At 32.0% G+C, this 16,527-nt stretch overlaps 1 protein-coding gene across 2 annotated transcripts; it reads left to right on the forward strand.

The window, feature by feature from the left end:
* The first annotated feature begins 1,557 nt into the window (after positions 1 to 1,557).
* Positions 1,558 to 4,604, forward strand: LOC104881311 (uncharacterized). Of its 2 annotated transcripts, XM_059742253.1 has the most exons (7): positions 1,558 to 2,622; positions 2,900 to 2,976; positions 3,242 to 3,310; positions 3,402 to 3,459; positions 3,536 to 3,655; positions 3,754 to 4,359; positions 4,447 to 4,604. In XM_059742253.1, coding segments are annotated over exons 2-6 (744 nt in total). In that variant the 5' UTR covers positions 1,558 to 2,622; positions 2,900 to 2,974; the 3' UTR covers positions 4,249 to 4,359; positions 4,447 to 4,604. The 2 variants fall into 2 exon arrangements, with proteins under 2 accessions (XP_059598236.1, XP_059598235.1); XM_059742252.1 differs by having other exon boundaries at positions 1,559 to 2,976.
* Positions 4,605 to 16,527: the final 11,923 nt, after the last annotated feature.

Below are 16,527 nucleotides of genomic sequence, written 5' to 3' on the forward strand. Positions count from 1 at the left end.
ACTTTTCAAGCAGGCTCCCAACTTCCATGGAAACTCTAGGGCCTCTCGACATCTTTCTATACATTTATTTATTTTTTAAAACTATTATTTTCATAACATTGCTTTAAAGAAGTTGTTTTTTTTTCCATATTTTTCTAAAATAATAGTAAAAAAGTTTTGATATACTATCTAATACTTTTTTCATTAGTTTCCATCTCCACTATCTTAAAAATTCAAATACAAATTATCAAATTTACAAAAGGTATAAACAATTGTGAAATAATATGTTACCAATATCCACAATGATAATACTTCAAGTACTATAAATTTATTAGCTTTGATTTTTTTTCTTTTTAATTTGTAAATAAATGTGGTGATATTATACAAGTCTTTTTGTAACGCGACCCCCTTCTCGCGGTTAAGGTAACGACTTCGGGCATGGCCAGCTCCCATAGTGTGACGGGCGGTGTGTACAAGGCCCGGGAACGAATTCACCGTTGTATGGCTGATCGACGATTACTAGCAATTCCGGCTTCATGCAGGCGAGTTGCAGCCTGCAATCCGAACTGAGGACGGGTTTGAATTCCCGATAGAAAGAGATTTCGCGAACGCAAAAGCCTTTAATGCGGCCCGTCATCCCTTCCTTTTGGAAAGCTTTCCATTCTTCCAAGTGATGAAGCAAGGGAAGGCAGTAGTGGGGAATTTTCCGCAATGGGCGAAAGCCTGACGGAGGAATGCCGCGTGGAGGTAGAAGGCCCACAGGTCGTGATTAGGATCAGAATGACAAATACAATAGATTTTAAACTATACCATAAATGTATAAACTATTTAAATATAAAAATTAAGGATTATGTTAAGTTCTTGGATATTACTAAGAAATTGACAAAAAAAATTGTTAGAAAAATGATTAATTTTTTTATATCTGCATGTTATAGAAAAATATGGTGAAAACATATTAAGAAAAATAGGAGAAAATTGCTAAAAGTTTTCCTGACTTTTTTCCTTATATAAAGGTGAGTAAAACTTGATGAAAGTGTATTTCTTAAAATTTTAATTTTTTATTTTTCTCTCAACTTTTTCATGAATATGCTATTAACATAAAAAAAAAATATAGTAAAAGGAAAATATGATTTTACAAAATTTATCCAAAGTAAAAAAATAAACGGTGCATAACAATTTTCTTTTTTCTTGGCTTTATTCTTATAATTTACTTTTGATGGAAGTAAATTATTTTGGGTCAACTCAAATTCAGCCTTTTCAAAAAGTAATGGGAATCCAATGAATTTTTTCAAATTCATTTTAATTTATAACCCACCATGTGAAGGAGTAATCATTTTCTAGGTGATAGGATTCCAAATCAATTATTTCAAATTCACATTGCTTTATAGCCCACTTTTTCAAAAGTTGCTATCATCATTTCCTTGCAGGCTCTTTGCCCTGTCTCCCACTAATTCCTTTGGAAAGAACAAGACTTCTTTCTTCCAAGCATGCAAATTCCAAAATGATATTATCTACTATTTTAAATCTAAGAACCCTACCTATATATATGTGATGGGATCCACTACTTTTCAAGCAGGCTCCCAACTTCCATGGAAACTCTAGGGCCTCTCGACATCTTTTTATACATTTATTTATTTTTTAAAACTATTATTTTCATAACATTGCTTTAAAGAAGTTTTTTTTTTTCCATATTTTTCTAAAATAATAGTAAAAAAGTTTTGAAAATTAATTTCCTTTTTCTCACTTTTTTTTCAATGGATATCTAGACAAAAGAAATTTTTTTTATAAATTTTTCTTCTCCTTTTCTTTTATTTTTAAAATTTTTTACTTTATTTTTATTTTTTTCTAACTTTCTGAAAATTGTTATATAAGCAGCCAAACAAGACTTCTTCCTTCCAAGCACGCAGACCATATTCCACAATAATATGATATATTATAGGAAACTTCTATGGTGCTGAGGGAGGTACCATACCTCAGATTTTTTATAGTCGTTGGATGCAAGAGTTTAAATCTCAGCCATTGAAAAGAAAAAGAAAAAAAGGAAAAAGGAAAACTGGCTACCTGTTGTCTCCCCCTCTCAGGCCATTTTCCCGTTTGTTCCCTCTTTCCCGTTTGTTCCCTCTCTTCCCTCATTTTCTACCTGTTCTCTCCCCCTCTTAGCCCCTCTCTCTTCTCCTCCATAGTCGAGCGTCTTCTCCTCTAGCTGTGTCTCGTGCTCTCGTCTCCAGCTGTGTCTCGTGCTCTCATCTCCACACTCCTCCATAGCCGAGCGTCTTCAGCCCCTCTCTTCTCCTCCATAGCCGAGCATCTTCTCCTCCAGCCGTGTCTCGTGCTCTCATCTCCAGCTGTGTCTCGTGCTCTCATCCCCACACTCCTCCATAGGCGGCCGTCTTGTCCTCCATAGTCGGTTGTGTCCCCGTGCTCTGATCTCCACTCATTCTCGACAGCCGAGTCTAGAAATCCTATCTTCGGAAGAAACGCAAGAGGCAAATGCGAGACAATGAAGAAATGAGGGAAAGAAAGCACTGAAGAAGGAGATAGAGACCCCTCTCACGATTAATCTTCAGTCGAGTTTCTGTTTTCTCCATTTTTTATCGAGTTTGCCGATATTTTCCTCTCTTCTCCATACTCGACTCTTCTCAGGTATCTCCATCGACTGTTATTTTCAGGTGCTTTAAGTTGTCTTTGTGTATTGTTGGATGTTTTTGTGTTATTGGGTGTTTTCGGGTAAGATATTGTAGCTGTTCCGGGGGACATCTTTTTGAGTTCTGGCTTTTTTAGTATCCCCTTTGATTATGTCCATATTTAGTTTTCATATTTGGGGTTTTTTCGGGTTTTGAAGTAAAGAGTACGATATTCCCGCTCCCTCCCTCCTATCCATAACCCTTGTATTTTGTTCATATTTTATATTTTGTTTAAGGGGTGTTTTTGGCTTTTAAATTTCCTGGTTTGAAGACCCGAATTGAAGACATAGCTGGAAGAAAAAGAAGAAAAAATGTGAGTATTGATAATGTGTTTTACAATATTATAGCCATTATATTTCATGCTTTTTGTGAGATTTATAGATTGATGACATTAATGAAAATAATGTGGTTAGATCCATAATTGTAGATTGAAAAAGATTGATATGCTAAATTTGTGACCATTTAAAATGTACATAGATTTAGGGAAGATTTTGTAGTGGTGGTGAAAGTATGTTTGATTTATTATATTTGAAATCATATTATAAAAATTGACTTAAATGCTTTGATTTAATTTTTAGGAGCGAACGCGATGGACTTGAAGTTGTTAGAAATCCAAAGAGGCCTATCGGCGCTTGGATACATTACTAGTAAGGGAAAATAGAAATATGTAAAATAATATGTTTTTTAATGTATTTTTTGTGGTTGTTATTGTTAAATTTGTTTGAAATTGTTTTGTAGTAATGATCAATTAGCCATGATGAAAGAGAAGGATAAAGGAGTGAAGATAAATGATGATGTAAGGAGTAATTTTGCTAGTCTAATATAATTACATTTTAAAATTAGAATTTAAATTATGTGACCAATTAATGTAGTTGAGGAAAAAATTGGGCAAGAAGTGGAATGCACTTTCAAAAGTAGAAAAAGAAAATTTCATGGCAAAGTCCAAAGAAAGTTCAAAACAATATTCACTTCAAAAGGGTGTAGTTCCAAAGGTAATTTTTTTTTGTAATGAATATTTAATTTCTTTACTTATGTATTTGTTGGAAATTATATTAATGTAAACATGTTTGATGTTTGTGTATCTTTTCAGTTATATCTTCAGACTCGATGCTCCCCCGAGCGAGTTATTAGAGTGATTGAAAATTTAGAACCAAAGCAAAAGGCAGCCATAGAAGAAATAGGATTTGGTAGCCTCTTGCAACTTCGATGTAGGAAAATTGATCATGGGTTATGTCTTTGGTTGATAAATAGTTTTAATCCGAACACTTATATGTTACAGTTGTATAATACTTGTATCAAATTATCCCCCATTGATGTTGAATTCATTATGGGATTGAGGGCAAGAGGGTTCAAGATTGGCATGAACAAAGATGTTGGTCATAAGAATGATTTATGTAAAAAATATTGTGATAAAAAAGGGCGATTGCCATTAGTGATGTTAGAAAATCAAATTAGGGAGGATAAAGAGGGTGGAAACGATTTTAAAGTTCGTTTTGTATTATTTGTGTTGGGTGCATTATTGTGCCCAACAATGAAGCTTTTTGTGAATCGCTCTTTCTTACATCTTGTGGAAGACATCGATTAATTAAAGAAGATGAATTGGGCAGAATTTGTGTTGTCCTATCTTGTGCACGGGATTGAAGAGTTTAAGAAGAAACAACAAAGTGGGGTTTACGGTTGCTTATTGTTTTTAATGGTAATTAATTTACATCATAGTGAATTACGATTTTGTTTTAATATAATTTATGAACTAACTATATATCTATGTCAAATATACTCGTAGTTATTCTACCACGAGCATATATCGTTTGAAGAGAAATTCCTACCGCTATATACTCGACCTTCTCCTCGGATTACTGCTTGGGGAGATGATGAAGTATTGGATAGGAAACGAAGATTGAAAAAACTTGGTGGATATGCAAATGAGAATGTAAGTTATAGTTTTGAAAGTCGTTTACTATTGATTTAAGTTTGTAGTGATTTAAAATCTGATATGTATTATATTTTGATGAATATATTGTAGCTCAAAATAGGTCCGTTACACTTAGAAGGTGGTAAAATGATATCCAGAAAAATCAAAATCCAAAAATACTAAAAAATTCACAAGGGTACGAAGAATGTGAGGAATCCTCACATTCTTCGTACCCTCCCAAATCTCCACTTCTTTGGACTTTTTAAAATTTTTTGGACCATCATATGGCTTGAATGTTGCTTGAATAAGTCCGTTACACGTAGAAGGTGGTCAAATGATATCCGGAAAAATCGAAATGGAAAAATACTAAAAAATTCACAAGGGTACGAAGAATGTGAGGAATCCTCACATTCTTCGTACCCTCCCAAATCTCCATTTCTTTGGACTTTTTAAAATTTTTTGGGGCTTCATATGGCTTGGATGTTGCTTGAATAGGTCCGTTACACTTAGAAGGTGGTCAAATGATATCCGAAAAAATCAAAATCCAAAAATACTAAAAAATTCACAAGGGTACGAAGAATGTGAGAAATCCTCACATTCTTCGCACCCTCCCAAATCTCCACTTCTTTGGACTTTTTAAAATTTTTTGGGCCATCATATGGCTTGAATGTTGCTTGAATAGGTCCGTTACACGTAAAAGGTGGTCAAATGATATCCGGAAAAATCGAAATGGAAAAATACTAAAAAATTCACAAGGGTACGAAGAATGTGAGGAATCCTCACATTCTTCGTACCCTCCCAAATCTCCATTTCTTTGGACTTTTTAAAATTTTTTGGGGCTTCATATGGCTTGGATGTTGCTTGAATAGGTCCGTTACACTTAGAAGGTGGTCAAATGATATCCGGAAAAATCAAAATCCAAAAATACTAAAAAATTCACGAGGGTACGAAGAATGTGAGGATTCCTCACATTCTTCGTACCCTCCCAATCTCCATTTCTTTGGACTTTTTAAAATTTTTTGGGGCTTCATATGGCTTGGATGTTGCTTGAATAGGTCCATTACACTTAGAAGGTGGTCAAATGATATCCGGAAAAATCAAAATCCAAAAATACTAAAAAATTCACAAGGGTACGAAGAATGTGAGGAATCCTTACATTCTTCGTACCCTCCCAAATTTCCACTTCTTTCGACTTTTTAAAATTTTTTGCGCCATCATATGGCTTGAATGTTGCTTGAATAGGTCCGTTACACGTAGAAGGTGGTCAAATGATATCCGTAAAAATCAAAATGGAAAAATACTAAAAAATTCACAAGGGTACGAAGAATGTGAGGAATCCTCACATTCTTCGTACCCTCCCAAATCTCCACTTCTTTGGACTTGTTAAAATTTTTTGGGCCATCATATGGCTTGAATGTTGCTTGAATAGGTCCGTTACACTTAGAAGGTGGTCAAATGACATCCGGAAAAATCGAAATCGAAAAATACTAAAAAATTCACAAGGGTACAAAGAATGTGAGGAATCCTCACATTCTTCGTACCCTCCCAAATCTCCACTTCTTTGGACTTTTTAAAATTTTTTGGACCATCATATGGCTTGGATGTTGCTTGAATAGGTCCGTTACACTTAGAAGGTGGTCAAATGATATCCGGAAAAATCGAAATTAAAAAATACTAAAAAATTCACAAGGGTACGAAGAATGTGAGGAATCCTCACATTCTTCGGACCCTCCCAACTCTCCACTTCTTTGGACTTTTTAAAATTTTTTGGGGCATCATATGGCTTGGATGTTGTTTAAGTAGGTTCGTTACACTTAGAAGGTGGTCAAATGAAATCCGGAAAAATCGAAATCCAAAAATACTTAAAAATTAACAAGGGTACGAAGAATGTGAGGAATCCTCACATTCTTCGAACCCTCCCAAATCTCCACTTGTTTGGACTTTTTAAAATTTTTTGGGGCATCATATGGCTTGGATGTTGTTTTAGTAGGTCCGTTACACTTAGAAGGTGGTCAAATGATATCCGGAAAAATCAAAATCCAAAAATACTAAAAAATTCACAAGGGTACGAAGAATGTGAGGAATCCTCACATTCTTCGTACCCTCCCAAATCTCCACTTCTTTGGACTTTTTAAAATTTTTTGGGCCATCATATGGCTTGAATGTTGCTTGAATAGGTCCGTTACACGTAGAAGGTAGTCAAATGATATCCGAAAAAATCGAAATGGAAAAATACTAAAAAATTCACAAGGGTACGAAGAATGTGAGGAATCCTCACATTCTTCGTACCCTCCCAAATCTCCACTTCTTTGGACTTTTTAAAATTTTTTGGGGCATCATATGGCTTGGATGTTGTTTAAGTAGGTTCGTTACACTTAGAAGGTGGTCAAATGAAATCCGAAAAAATCAGAATCCAAAAATACTTAAAAATTAACAAGGGTACGAAGAATGTGAGGAATCCTCACATTCTTCGTACCCTCCCAAATCTCCATTTCTTTGGACTTTTTAAAATTTTTTGGGGCTTCATATGGCTTGGATGTTGCTTGGATAGGTCTGTTACACTTAGAAGGTGGTCAAATGATATCCGGAAAAATCAAAATCCAAAAATACTAAAAAATTCACAAGGGTACGAAGAATGTGAGGAATCCTCACATTCTTCGTACACTCCCAAATCTCCATTTCTTTGGACTTTTTAAAATTTTTTGGGGCTTCATATGGCTTGGATGTTGCTTGAATAGGTCCGTTACACTTAGAAGGTGGTCAAATGATATCCGAAAAAATCGAAATCCAAAAATACTAAAAAATTCCCTCACATTCTTCGTACCCTCCCAAATCTCCATTTATTTGGACTTTTTAAAATTTTTTGGTGCTTCATATGGCTTGGATGTTTCTTGAATAGGTCCGTTACACTTAGAAGGTGGTCAAATGATATCCGGAAAAATCAAAATCCAAAAATACTAAAAAATTCACAAGGGTACGAAGAATGTGAGGAATCCTCACATTCTTCGTACCCTCCCAAATCTCCATTTCTTTGGACTTTTTAAAATTTTTTGGGGCTTCATATGGCTTGGATGTTGTTTGAATAGGTCCGTTACACTTAGAAGGTGGTCAAATGATATCCAGAAAAATCAAAATCCAAAAATACTAAAAAATTCACAAGGGTACGAAGAATGTGAGGAATCCTCACATTCTTCGTACCCTCCCAAATCTCCACTTCTTTGGACTTTTTAAAATTTTTTGGGCCATCATATGGCTTGAATGTTGCTTGAATAGGTCCGTTACACGTAGAAGGTGGTCAAATGATATCCGGAAAAATCGAAATAGAAAAATACTAAAAAATTCACAAGGGTACTTCGTACCCTCCCAAATCTCCACTTATTTGGACTTTTTTAAATTTTTTTGGGCATCATATGGCTTGGATGTTGTTTAAGTAGGTTCGTTCCACTTAAAATGTGGTCAAATGAAATCCGGAAAAATCGGAATCCAAAAATACTTAAAAATTAACAAGGGTACGAAGAATGTGAGGAATCCTCACATTCTTCGTACCCTCCCAAATCTCCATTTCTTTGGACTTTTTAAAATTTTTTGGGGCATCATATGGCTTGGATGTTGCTTGAATAGGTCCGTTACACTTAGAAGGTGGTCAAATGATATCCGGAAAAATCAAAATCCAAAAATACTAAAAAAATTCACAAGGATACGAAGAATGTGAGGAATCCTCACATTCTTCATACCCTCCCAAATCTCCACTTCTTTGGACTTTTTAAAATTTTTTGGGTCATCATATGGCTTGGATGTTGCTTGAATAGGTCCGTTACACTTAGAAGGTGGTCAAATGATATCCGAAAAAATCGAAATCCAAAAATACTAAAAAATTCACAAGGGTACGAAGAATGTGAGGAATCCTCACATTCTTCGTACCCTCCCAAATCTCCATTTCTTTGGACTTTTTAAAATTTTTTGGTGCTTCATATGGCTTGGATGTTTCTTGAATAGGTCCGTTACACTTAGAAGGTGGTCAAATGATATCCGGAAAAATCGAAATCCAAAAATACTAAAAAATTCACAAGGGTACGAAGAATGTGAGGAATCCTCACATTCTTCGTACCCTCCCAAATCTCCACTTCTTTGGACTTTTTAAAATTTCTTGGGCCATCATATGGCTTGGATGTGTGCTTGAATAGGTCTGTTACACTTAGAAGGTGGTCAAATGATATCCGGAAAAATCGAAATCCAAAAATACTAAAAAATTCACAAAGGTACGAAGAATGTGAGGAATCCTCACATTCTTCGTACCCTCCCAAATCTCCACTTCTTTGGACTTTTTAAAATTTTTTGGGTCATCATATGGCTTGGATGTTGCTTGAATAGGTTGATTCCACTTAGGCGGTGTTCGAATAAGTCCCGAAAAATTAAAAGCTAAAAATACTAAAAAATTAGAAAAGGTCCGAAGAATGTGAGGATTCCTCACATTCTTCGTACCGTCCCAAATCTTCACTTATTTGAAGTTTTAAAAATTTTGTTGGACTTCATATGCCTTGGATATTGTCTAAATAGGTTGAGTCCACTTAGGTGGTGTTCGAATGAGTCCTGGTAAAATTAAAAGCCAAAAATATTAAAAAATTAGATAAGGTACACAGAATGTGAGGAATCCTCACATTCTTCATACTCTCCCAAATCTCCACTTCTTTGAAGTTTTAAAATTTTTTTGGACTTCATTTGCCTTGGATATTGTTTAAATAGGTTGATTCCACTTAGGCGGTGTTTGAATGAGTCCTGGAAAAATCCAAATCCAAAAATATTATAAAATTGGACGGGGTACGAAGACTGTAAGAAATCCTCACCATTTTCCGCTTGTATGAGGGTGTGAAATGGATTCTTCAAAATTCAAAATGGAAATATACGAAAAAATATTGTGAGGCGTTTTGATTTCCATATGGTTAGTAATTATACATTTTTCGTATTTTCAATATTTCAATTAATTTTTTTGTGTAATTCAATTTAAACGCTAAGAAATAATTTGGTCATATATTATCAATTAATAATTAGTACACAATTAATTTAATATAAATTTAATATTTATATTTTATATCATTTATTTATATTTTTTCTTTTTTTTTCACTTCATAAACAAATTATATTGCTTTTCACACTTCAAATATTTTTCAAATTTTGTCAACAAATTATTTGATGTTAAAATAAAGTATATTTACTTTTCCTTAATTTATAAATTTTATCACCAAATTAGTTTGAATTTTTTTTATTTAAAATTTAATTTTTATCTTGGGTTTAATCACTTTATATTACAAAAAAAAATGCTATTTATTTTTTCAAATTTCTCTTTATTTTTCTGTTGCACAAAAAAAATTCCCCAAACAAAATAATTACATTAAACAGGAATTTATAATTGGTTGTTGTAATGGATGTAAAAATGTGTGTTGCATGGGATTAATTCCCATGGCAACCGGTTACCAACCTGAAGAATTGGTTTTGTATATTATTTTTCCATGCCATGTGTCTTCATCTTGTGAGTCCAAAAAAGTGGGTATGGTACCGAAAAACCACTTTTCGGTACCCTAGCATAACCCTATATTATATAAGCAAGCATGCAGACCATGTTCCACAATAATATCATATATTATATAAGCAGCCAAACAAGACTTCTTCCTTCCAAGCATGCAGACCATATTCCGCAATAATATCATATATTATATAAGCAGCCAAACAAGACTTCTTCCTTCCAAGCAAGCAAACCATATTCGACAATAATAGTTAATATTATATAAGCATAAGTTCTTCTATGTTTCCTTCTTCATTGACGAGGTTGACATGATTTTTTATGTTTTTTGTTGAGATTGTAATTTTTAGATTAAACATGAAATGTTTTCTTACATTCTATTTACTTTTCTTCACTATTGGTAGCAAATTTTATTTTTCTATCCCGATGGAAATACCTAATATTGTTATGAATCATGAAAAATCATATCAATCTCATATTTGTTGTTTGTGCTTGATAGTAGGATTTTCTTAAATTTTGCATTTTAAATATTTTTTTTTGGACTTCCCTCATGTCTAGTACCCTACTTAAAAATAAAATAAAATAAAATAAAAATAAAAAACAATTATTAACTTAAAATTCTTCCATATTTAACCATTTTTAAAATGCGAGAATTAAGCAAATTGAGTAATATTCTCTTTGTTAGTTTTTAAGTGCTAATCAATTGAAGGTAATCATTCGGAAGGGGAGTGAAGTGGGGATGGTCACTTTTTCAAAATTTAATAATTATAAATACACATAAAATATAAATAATAATATAATAAATCAATATAAGGATAATTTTCAAATAAATAAAGTATGGAGGGGGACATGCAAATACTAATTTTTATAATGGTTTAGCGTAACTTGACTTACACTTATATTCACCCTCCTCAAATTCCAACCGAGTGAATATTCAACTAATAAGGCTTCCAACTAAGCCTTCAAACTTAACCCAATAAGATATAATATGCAAAGAAATATTGAAGTAATAATACTAAACAAATCTCTTTATAAAGTAGTTAGGATTTCACAGATGTACTATTCGCAATAATATTATAACATTGTAGGAAAAAATTAAGGGATTTTCAATAGATAATTCTCAAAAACAAAGGTGATTAATTGTGTTTACAAGAAAAAAAAATTATTATTTCTCTTCAAAAATGAGCTTAACAAGGGACCCTTTTTTTTTTTGTCAAAATTAGAATAGAGTTTGAACACATTATTTGAATCAACATCTTTCCAAAAGTCAAGAGTGATGGAAGGCAAAACCCATCACTTGGTTGGCTGATTCTTACCTAATCAAATGAACTACTCTTATACATTGTTTCTAGAAAGAAGTCTAAGAAAATGTATGGCACAATGCATGTGATGGGATCCACCACTTCTAGAGCAAAGTCTCAACTTCCATGTGAACTCTAAGACCTCTCAAAATCTTTTTTTTTTTTATTATTATATTTTTAAATTATTATTTTCACAACATTAATTGCTTTAATATTTAATGTTCCTTTCTCCTCTTTTTCTTTGATAATAGTGAAATATATATATGAAAGCATGTCTTCGTCAATAATTTAACTTTAGTTTTTCCATTTTTATGGATATCCAAATAATAAAAAAATTATGATTTTTTGTTTCTCTCTTTTTCCCTATAATTTTTTAATTTATTTTTATTTTCTCTAACTTTCTGAAAACAAAATATAACCTAAATTTTTATATAGTCAATTTGCAGCTATGGGCATATGTCTTGTTTTAGAGTTTTTTATGACAATATTTAAATTAGCCTTGAAATTTGGAAGTTAATCCTAAATTTTAGGTTGCGAAAGACCACATTTTCTATAAGCCCAACTAAATAGAAACACAAAAATAATTCATATAGGTTCACTCAAATTGAATAAAACTCATATTTAAAATAAGTTGAATAAAAAAAACTTAAATACAATTGTCATCACAATATTACAAAAATGAGCTTAACAAGAGACTCTATTTTTTCTTTTTCAAAATAAACAAATTTAAGAAGGAGATTTAATGCATTATTTGAATCAACATGTTACCAAAAATTAAAATCAAAAATAAAAATACAAAGAATAAAAAGTTAAGAGTGATGGTACACAAAACCCCACTATTTGATTGGTTGGTTTCTATCTAATCAAATGCATTATTGTTGGGATAAAAGAACCCTACCGGTATGTGTAACGCCCAAGTTTTCATTTTAAAGGGTAATTTAGGAAATTCTTAATAATGATATTAAATTAATTAATTAATTAATTTAATAAAATGGAAGAGGGGTGAAAAGGTAATTTTACGAATAATACCCTAGGTATAAATAGAAAATTATCTTCTTCCTGTTCTTTTTTGAATCATATTCCTGTTCGCAGAGAATTTCTAGAGAACGTGAAGTTAAGATCAGATTTCAAGGTTTGAAGAACAAACCTCTATAGGTAAGTTTCTAACCTCTATATTATTATTTTAGATTCATTAGTTAATTTCAAGCACATTAGATATATTTTTTTTGGAAAACCCCAAATCTAGATTAGGGTTAGATTATTTTTTTTTTAATTCGTTTTAATATTAAATAGTGAAAATTTAATATTTTGATTTATTATTGGAATTGGGGAGATCTTAAGTTTTTTTTTATTAGAAAAAAAGAAAATTCCTATGAAAATTTCGATTTAGATTAGGGTTAGTTTATTATTATTATTATTATTATTATTTCGTTTTAATATCAAAATAGTAAAAATTTAAGATTTTGATTTATTATTGGAAATTGGAAATTCTTAAGCTTTTAGAAAAAAAAAAAAAAAAACCTGGAAGATGCGTGTGCACACTGTAGAATTGGAGAATGGTTTAAGGATTAAAAGAAAAAAATAGAGGACGCGTGTGCTCACTGGAATTGGAGAATGAAAAAAAAATAATATATTATATATATGGGTGTGGGTGTGTGTACGGATGGAGGGATGGGTGGTGTTTGGTAGTTAATGTACATATATGTATATATATTATTATATTGACAATGGATAAAGTTTATGTTTAAAAAAAAAAAAAAAGAGAATAGAAGTTTTAAATAAAAGAAAGTAAAGTTTTTTTTGGTATTATAATTATACTAATAATGAGTATAAGTTAATAAATAACATAGAAATTAATTAGTGAAATAAATTATAGTTTAATTAAATTAAGTTGTGTCCCAAAAAAAAAAAAAATTAATTTGAATACCTAAAATTTTAGGATTGACAAACCTGTAATTTTAGATAAATAGTAATGGTTATTTCTCTTATATTTGTTAGGTGAAGAGTAGATTTTCAGGATTATTTTTCTCCAAAGTTTTTGAGGACTTCTTTTGAGGTAAGGGAAGTTAATGTAATATTTATAAAATTAAATTATTTCATATGTTATTTTGAATTGTGGAAAATAAAATGATATTTTGTTACCATGCATGGATCAAATTGTTTTGCACTAAATGTTATGTTGGAATATTTTGTTTTATTTATGACACAAAATATGGAGATATTATGTTGTGTAAATTTGAATACTTGAACAAAAACATCACTCTGGTTTATTTGGCCCTTGTCAACGGGATATAATAATTGACTATTTGGCCCTATCAACGGGATATAATAATTGACCTTTACATTTCATGGTGGGAATGTAATTGATTTGGACCCCAGCCTCTAGGGGTTTGGTTAGAGGTTACTAGTACTAGTAGCGTTTGGTTCCGTCCACCAGGAACAATTTGAGGCTAGCCACCCATTTGAAAAGTCCCACCTAACTGGGCATTTGATATTTGATAACCAGAGTAATGAAACTTGAATGAATTTGATTGAATCTTATGTGAAAGTGTTTGAATTTGATATGAAATTGGTTGGTTGAATTTTGAATATATTGGTATTTTTGGAACTCTGATATTTGATAAGAAAAAAAAAATTTATATCTCCTATTTGAAATGAAAATATTTGATCCATGAATTGCATTAATATTCCTTATTGGGCTGTGAGCTCATTCCCAATTGTTGAAAATTTTCAGGTACTCTTAGTTCGGGTGAGGAGTGATGGCTAGGCTGAAGAATGGTCATCATTAGGATTTGACTTAGGATTTTATGTTGGATTTTGTTTAACTGTTAGTTATGTTCATTTGGATCATTTGATATTTGAAAGTTATTTGGAAATTGAATTTTGAGGAATTTAGATTTTGTTCCGCTACTCTGAACAAGTATTTGGTAATTGGTAACATCTAGTTACAATATGATTGTTCGGGTCAGATTATACTTTAAGCCTTCGGGTTTGAGGTGTGAAATGACCGTCACGCCCTTGGAGTGGGTCTTGGGGCGTGACAGTATGTGATGGGATCCACTACTTTTGGAGTGAACTCCTGTAAACTCTGGCTGCTCAACATTTCTTTATCCTTATTTTAAAAAATTTAACTATTATTTTCACAACATTGCTTGAAGGAAGTTGTTTTTTTTCATATTTTTCTTAGATAATAATAAAAAAGTTTGGAAAAAGTTCCTTCCTCAATAGTTCATTTTTCTTTAATTTTCTCATTTTTCCTTTTCATTATTTAATTTTGATGAAAACAAAATGATAGCATCCATCGGAACACCATTTTTATGTCTATTTGTCTTAGGGTAAGTGCTATTGCATTTCTATGTATATTTGGTTTTATTTCATATGACTCAATTTACATAAAACCTATAGTTAAAATAAGTTGACCAGAAAAAAAGGGGGTAAACACAATTGCTATCATGATATTACAAAAATAAAGTTTAACAAGTGACCTTATTTTTTCTTTGTCAAATTAAGAAAAGATATTTAGTGTATTATTTGAACTAATCAAATGCATTATTGTTAGGACAAAAGAACCCTATATGTGATGGGATCCACTACTTTTTGAGCTGACTCCCAACTTCCATGTAAAGTCTAGGGCCTCTCGACATTTTTTTATGCATTCACTTGTTTTTATTTTTGTTTTTATTTTTAACTATTATTTTCACAACATTGCTGTAAAGAAGTTGTTTTTCTTTTCATATTTTTCTTAGATAATAGTAAAAAAGTTTGAAAAAAGTGGCTTCTTCAACAGCTTAATTTTTTTTTTCTCACATTTTCAATGGATATCTAGACCAAAGAAATTCTTTTATAAATTTTTCTTCTCATTTTCTTTTATCTTTTATCTTTTTTAACATTTTTTTTCAACCTTTTAAAAACTAAATATAACCTAAAGAAAATAATAATAAATATAAAAACAAATACATAAGGAAAGACTTTTAACATAATTTTTTATTATAAAAATCATTGAAGTGCACAAATAAACCTATATATAAATGATTGGGAAGCTGGAATCCTTTGTTCTCAAGAATCTTTAATGATTGGGAAATGGAAGAGGTGGAGGGCTTGCTTCAAAAAATACACCCTCTGGTTTTGCATAGTGATGTGGAGGATGTTTTAAGCTGGAAGATTGGTAAGAATGACTCTTTCTCTGTTAGATCTTGAAAATGTGAATCTCAATAATGAACTACACCTAGAGGGGGGTGAATAGGTGTTGTAGAACAATTTTAAAATTCTCCCAATAAAGATTACCTAACCTTAATAAAACATCCACAAGCAACAATGTATGCATCAACACTCTCCCAACAATTTATAAATGCAAAACACATGCAAATGCTTCAACACTCCTCAAAAATAAAACAAAATATAGAGTGAGAGAAAGAGACACCAGATTTTTAACGTGGAAAACCTCCGAAGAGATCAAAAACCACGGGCCTATCACCGATTGAAAACTCCACTATGAAGAATAAAAAACTGAGTACAAGGTTTTACCTAGCTCAAGCCAACCAATCCTTCCCGGAATACTTGACTAGTACCTTCATTTTCAGCTTCTCCTTTTGGAGCACACTTGGAGTCCGCACCAAGCTCAATCTCGGCCTCTTCTTGAATCCACACAAGAAGAAAATGGGTTTTTGCACAACCCAAATAGAATGAGAGATTTAGATGTGAATGAAAGAATGAATCAACCCATTTATTGCTCAAGAAAATCCATTGAAAACAAGTTTTGAAAACATTAAGAGAAGTTGATTTTCTTTGCAATCAAAAACCCCAACTTAGGAAAGCAAAAATGAGAAATGAAGAACACTTGGGAGTGTGGCTGCTCTCCCCACGTTTTCAGCAGTCTCTCTACACAGAAAATGAGAGAAGATTGGGTTTTAAAGTGTAAAAAGAAACCCTTAATCTAATGGCTGAGATTTGATCAAAAAAACATTAGTTGGATAGATCCACCCCTACACCTGGATCGATCCAGAAACAGAGGAATAAAAGCCTTGCACCAAAAACCATTTTTTCCAACTTTCTAACACATTTTAAAGATTAAAAACCGGGTTGATTCACACCCAATCACTCCACACTCGACTACATACCTTGGCCTCTTAGCAA

Source organism: Vitis vinifera, chromosome 13, assembly GCF_030704535.1.
Source record: "Vitis vinifera cultivar Pinot Noir 40024 chromosome 13, ASM3070453v1".
NCBI classification, from domain to species: domain Eukaryota; kingdom Viridiplantae; phylum Streptophyta; class Magnoliopsida; order Vitales; family Vitaceae; genus Vitis; species Vitis vinifera.